Here is a 6,000-nt window from a genome sequence, read left to right on the forward strand (position 1 = left end):
TTCAGCTTGGGTTGAAGTACTCAAAACTTTTAAACAACTGCATGCTCTCATGCCTGTAAAGCTGGATTTAGTTATGAACTACTTATTTTGGTTTTTTAGTGTTGGAGACTTTTAAAAGCCTGGGTAACAATGCTGCTGAGTCTACAGTTTGACAGGATATTTTAAGGCTCTACTTACAACCAAGACATTTGTTACATCTTAAAGAAACGAAAACATAACAGGTATTACCACTACTTATTGTATTTGTTGTTGCTCAGGTCTGAATACTGTGAAGAAAGGAAAACGGAAAAAATTCTGCAGGCTACTATGGTGGATTCAAAATATTGCCAGACAAGACTTTAGATATTTAAAAAAGAGAATATTTTTAGAAATAAAACATTCTGGTTCACTGTTTTAGTGGAGAACATAAACGAATTTTTATTAGAATTTACCAACACTATTTACAGTAAAAAGTAAGTGCTATTATCTGGGTAAAAAGCAAAGAAAATATTCCTGTGGACTTGAAATATAACCGTAAGTAAATCTACAAACATGAAAATATAATTTCTGAATGAAGACTAACAGGCTTTAACGTAGGAAAAATATTTTACACACAAGAAAGCCTGGCCCTATCAAGTGAAGAACATCAAATGCCATGCTCAGGTAAAAGCAAAACTGTACAGACATCCCTGGTGAGGAAACCTGAGAAGCAAATTTAAAGGCATGAATACAAAAGGTGACAGGATGTACCTAAATGCTTTCATACATCAAAACACAATGTTTCCAGAATTCTTTAGATAGGAGAGCACTAAGACTCTAACCACACTCACCTCCTCAACTTTCAGCAACTCCTTTTTGGAAGCCTTCTCTGAGGAAGCAGCATAAACCTGGACAGAGAGCAAGCCCAGGCTGACAGGGGTGGCCCCCAGCCGGATTACCTGGAAACATCACCAAGGACAAGAACATCATTGTGTGCAAACAAAACTGAACACAGCCAGGCAGACATGCGTATGTCCCCTATATGGTAAAAAGGGATCTCAACAGATGCCTGGGAATTAGGAGAAAGGAGGGTCAGCAGTACACAGTCTAATGCTCTCAGGCACTGACATGGTAACATCTAAATCACTCAGGTGGTAATTGGAAAAACCTAAGGCTAAAGGGGGCAGTAGAAATAAATGCTAATCTCATCAGTTTTCATCTCACAAAAAAGATCTTGTTTTCTCTAGTTTAAAGTAATTTTTGTATTAACTTTCTCAGTTTAAATAGCAAAATTATATTCATATTTTAAACAACTTTGTGTATGCCCATAATACCTCAATTTTTCCATAGTTAGTACCAAGAAGTTCAGTGTTTTACTTCTACTTAATATCTGCACATAGACTTAGGAAAACAAGGAGACCTGCAGCTATAAATACCAGAACAAAATCAATACTTTCTAAGAATTTTAGGAGTGTCTCCTATTTTCTGTAAGAAACATGAATTACTTGACTGTTTTTTGACTACTTTAAATTCAATCCCATCACACAACACAACCACCATGACTAAGGTGGATGGATATAGTTCTTCTAATATTCAGGACCTATGCTAAACTGAATTTCTTAATGGGAAAGTCTGCTTCAACTTAAAAAAAAACAGAAGAAAAAAAATCTTAGCTCCAGAGTAAATCAAGATGCCCAGAGAGCATTTTTTCCAGCAAATGCACATCTTTGTTAGCAGCAAAGTATAACTCCAGAAATATCAGTTGAAATGGGAAAGCTTTCAATGTCTAGTACTCCTGTTACTGCTCAGGGAAACGTGCAGAGTTACAGCAGCCTGTGTTTTGCTGGATCCGGTTACAGCTCCAGTGGGTCTAACACCGAACTGGAGGCTCTGGCTCCTCTCCAGCACTGCTGCCCAGCACTCCTGCTGCTCACCTTGCCCTAGCTGTGGTGGCTGGAGGCTCCCATTGTGAGGCAATTCACCTGGCCAAAAAGATTCATCCTGCAGAAGGGAGAGCTTTGTGTGGCTCAGCAAACAGAGCCCTTCCTTCCATGGAACAGCCTGGCAAGCAGCACAGGAGCTGCGGGGACAGGGCTCAGAAAGGAGAAGGCAGCAAGGCCTCTTCCTTTTGTGAAAAATGCATGTATTTTATAATTGGCTTTTTGCAAATGTTAAAATGAATATTGTATGTGTTGTGTCAGAAAATAATGCTGTATTAATTTTCTTAAGTACTGTGTTAAATATAGTTTTAGGTTATAAAAACTGTTAAAATAGAAACTATGCTATATAAGATGCTTTGTTTAACAGAAAGGGCTGGCAGCGAGATAGCAGCCACAGGACACCTGAATCTGTCAGAGAAAGGGAATTTATTGCCTTCTTATCAGAAGAAACGAACTTCTTCCCGCCTTGGAGGCGCTGTTAGGATTAGAAGAAAGAAGTTGACACTGACAGACAGAATCCTGTGTTTGAATGGAATTTATGCATCATGTTTGAGGTGTATGAATATGCAACAGGCTGTTGCTTTCAAGGGTTAATCCTCTGTTAACGGGTGTCCTTTTTCCGGCTCGTGCTGCCCAGAAAGAGGTACCCAGACGTCCGTAACTCTTTGTTTTTATTGTCTCATACTGTCTTAATTCAATTTGTCCAAACTGTTATTACTCTAATTGTGTTACTATTTTTATAACCACTTCATTACTATTAAACTTTAAAAATTTTAAAATCAAGTGATTGGCGTTTTTCACACTTTTCACAACTTGCAGGGTCTGTGGCACTGACCCAGCTGCTTGTGGCACTGGAGCCGTGGTCACACCACCCCTCCTCCATGCTGTGATGGTGGCAACTGGCCCAGCCACGGCACAACTGCTCTGTCTGGCTGCTGCAGAACTGTTAGAAAACAGCTTTAAAATTATCCACACCACAGCAGCTTACTGTAGGCAGTCAAGCATTTGCAGCTTAAATTTCTTCCACTGCCCTGCAGGTGGAATGTTTATTAATTGTAACCAACAGACTCCTCAAACTAAAAATTGGGCTATACAGTTGTCAAACTTCCTGAAAGTGTTGGTTTAGGTGTAGAGAAACAGCACACAAGAACTAGGTCACAGGATTTCTTCTGGAAGACATAAGGGATCTGATGGGTCAAAAAGGTATGGAAAAACTTGCTTAAAATGGAAGTTTTTCCTTGTGTGAATTTATGGACTTGTTACTAAATCACTATAAATGAAACACCACAATGACTGGATCAGCTGTTTCACAGCCAAGGAAAGACAAGGATAATCTCTAATAGTGTTTGCTTAAACACTTCTCACATACTTCCATTAGCCAGGACAAAAACAAATGCTACTAACCATTAATAGCTGTAGAGCTTATTTCCTCAATCTTTCCTTTTTTCACTGCAAAACTGTTCTGTTACTGAAAAGGCAAAATCTAAATGCATTTTCTTTCAGAAATATCTTTTCAAACAGTGTAAATGGTGCTAAGTGTCACCAGTAGAAACAGTAAGACCAAATGTTTTAGATATTTCAGATTTTTATATAAAGACACAAACAGCAGAGCACAAGGCTGGAAGCACCTGGGTTCCACAAAACAGTATCAGTGATCACAAAACTACTCAGACTGAAATGTTAACTGTTTATATTATCAAGATAATGAAGTGCAGACATTTTCCATTGTTTTTAATTTTTAACAAAATGAAACTAACCTCTGAAAGTGCAAGTTGAATCTCTTCTTAAATGTGCTGTTCAAGTCATACTGCAATGGTCTCCTACATCAGCTGCCTTATGGGACAGACAGAACTGCTGCTGAAACACTGCCTGTTTGCATACACAGAAGTGTTTGGGAGTATGAAGGATCAACTGCTGTACTTTTTGTTTCCAAAACTCCCTTTAGGATCTCATTTTTGAATTCCATACTAATCACATATTACTAAACCAATTGCATTAGTAAAGCATTTTGACTGATTGAGCTGTGCCTTCAGGCTGCCAGTCTTACAGCCACTCAGTATCAGAAAACCAGAGCCAACATTCTTTTCCATTGGCAATGCTCTGCAGTTATTCTAAGCAAAAAAGATACATTTACTCCTCTCTAGCTAAGAATTCAACTTTATCTTTAGACACCAGATAGGAAAAGCTTGAGCATACTTTTGAGAAGGTTGATACTGGTCCTAAAGCATGAAAACACTTCATTTTTCTCATCTTTTTCAATTCTCCCTCCTATTTCTCGACCCAAACTATAAAAACGTAAAACCAAAATCCAAACTCTTGAACACTCCTGTCCCTGAAGCACAAATATCCTGGACAAAAAGCCACCTTCCCTTTGGCTCTTGGAGGCACAACATCAGGTGGGCCTGAAGCACCTAAATCCTCATTAGCAGCATAAAGGTACTAACGTACTTAGTGCCTAAATGCACAGGCCCACAGATAAACCCTCTAATGACAATTATGGAATTCTCAATGATTTCATGCACAGAATTCCACCATTAAAGCACAAAAAAACCAAGGAATTAGTGACAAGAGCAGAGCAAGCAAGGGCTCAGCACATCAGCACCACAGACTCACAGAATTGTCAGGGTTGGAAGGGACCTCTGGAGCTCATCCAGTGCAGCCCCCGTGCCAGGGCAGGGTCACCTGGAGCAGTGACACAGGAACATGTCCAGGTGGGTGGCTTGGGATGCCTCCTGGGCAGCTGTTCCAGTGCTCTGCCACGTTCAATGTAAAGAAGTTCTTCATGTTGAGATTATGAGTTTCAATTATGTGTATTTCGTACACTCAGTATATTGGTACCTAGAGATATTATCAGTATTCCACACAGAAAATGGTACCAAGGAAAATGAATACCAAGAACCGAGCATCACCAGGTTTTGGTGGTTTGTTTTGGGTTTTTTTAAGCAAGCAGCCGTAACAGCGATCTGACCGGCACAGAGCTCGCTTTTAGCCTGATCTGGGGCCGCTCTAATCAGAGGCAAAGACCTCTGAGGCAGCGAGAGCCGGACCGTGCTTTCCGCAGGTCCCACAGACAACCTTCAGGCGCTAAAACGGAGACTTTTCAAGACCGAGCTGACACTTTGAAGCGACAACTGCCCGAAGCCAAACTCTGCGGCAGCACACTGCGAAGAGGGAATGCGATCTGCACGCACCGCTCCGCACTCTGGGTGCACCCCAGAAGCGACTCTAAGTGAGGACTGTGCCTCAGTTCATGCAGCACGGAGGGCACGCGGTGCCGAAGCGCTAAGAGGAGCGGTGAAGCAGCTGCAAGGAGCGCGGCCCCAGCAGCGCGCGGAGCGGAGCGGAGCGCACGGAGCGGAGCGGCGCGGGAGCCCCGAGCGCTGCGGGCCCGGCCCGCGCGGGGACCCTTCCTCACCTTGAACATGGCGGCGCCGGGCGCGCGGCGACGGGGCGATGGCGTCACCGCGGCGTGACGTCACGCGGGCCGCCCCGCCCCGCCCCGCTGCAGGCACCGCCCGGGAAGCGGAGGGGTCCCAGCGCTCCCTGGGGAATGGCGCCTCAGGGTTCGTGTGGGACAAGCGTGGTGCCGGAGTGCTGAAAGCGCTTACACACTAGCCCTCAGCCCCGCGGCATGGCTCCGTGTGTTACCCCGCAGCCTCTATAAAGATGGTTCGGCCGCTCAGAGATCACAGGATCAATCACAGGATCACGGAATCAGTTAGTTTGGAAAAGACCTCTGAGGGTGTCGAATCCAACCTGTTACGGAACACCACCCTGTCAGCTAGACCATGGCACTGAGTGCCACATCCAGCCTTTCCTTAACCCCCCCAGGGACCGTAACTCCACCAGCACTCCATTCCAATGCCTACTCACCCTTTGTGTGAAGAAATTCTTTCTTATGTCCCACCCAGCCCTTCCCTGGCACAGCTGTGTCCTCTCCTCCTGTCGCAGGCTGCCTGGCAAGAGAGACCGAGCCCCAGCCGACCGCGCCCTCCTGCCCGGGAGCCGGAGAGGGCGATGGAGGCACCCGAGCCCCTTTACCCGGCTGGACACCCCCGGCTCCCGCAGCTCCCCCTCACAGCTCCCCTGCCCCAGGCCCTCC

General features: G+C 44.3%; 1 protein-coding gene across 2 annotated transcripts in view; it reads right to left on the bottom strand.

Moving 5' to 3' along the window:
- APOO (apolipoprotein O) overlaps window positions 1-5,371 on the bottom strand; it is a 28,607-nt gene extending 23,236 nt beyond the window's left edge. For both annotated transcript variants that reach the window (XM_054272244.1, XM_054272245.1), the window contains exons 1-2: window positions 5,314-5,371; window positions 810-917 (exon numbers count right to left, since the gene is read on the bottom strand). In XM_054272244.1, the coding sequence (XP_054128219.1) occupies window positions 810-917; window positions 5,314-5,322 (117 nt within the window). In that variant the 5' untranslated portion in view covers window positions 5,323-5,371. The remainder of the gene's footprint in view (window positions 1-809; window positions 918-5,313) is intronic.
- Window positions 5,372-6,000: the final 629 nt, after the last annotated feature.

The sequence above is a fragment of the Melozone crissalis genome, unplaced genomic scaffold (genome assembly GCF_028551555.1).
Source record: "Melozone crissalis strain CALT ecotype California unplaced genomic scaffold, PUWL_Pcris_2 ptg000013l_1, whole genome shotgun sequence".
Lineage (NCBI taxonomy): Eukaryota > Metazoa > Chordata > Aves > Passeriformes > Passerellidae > Melozone > Melozone crissalis.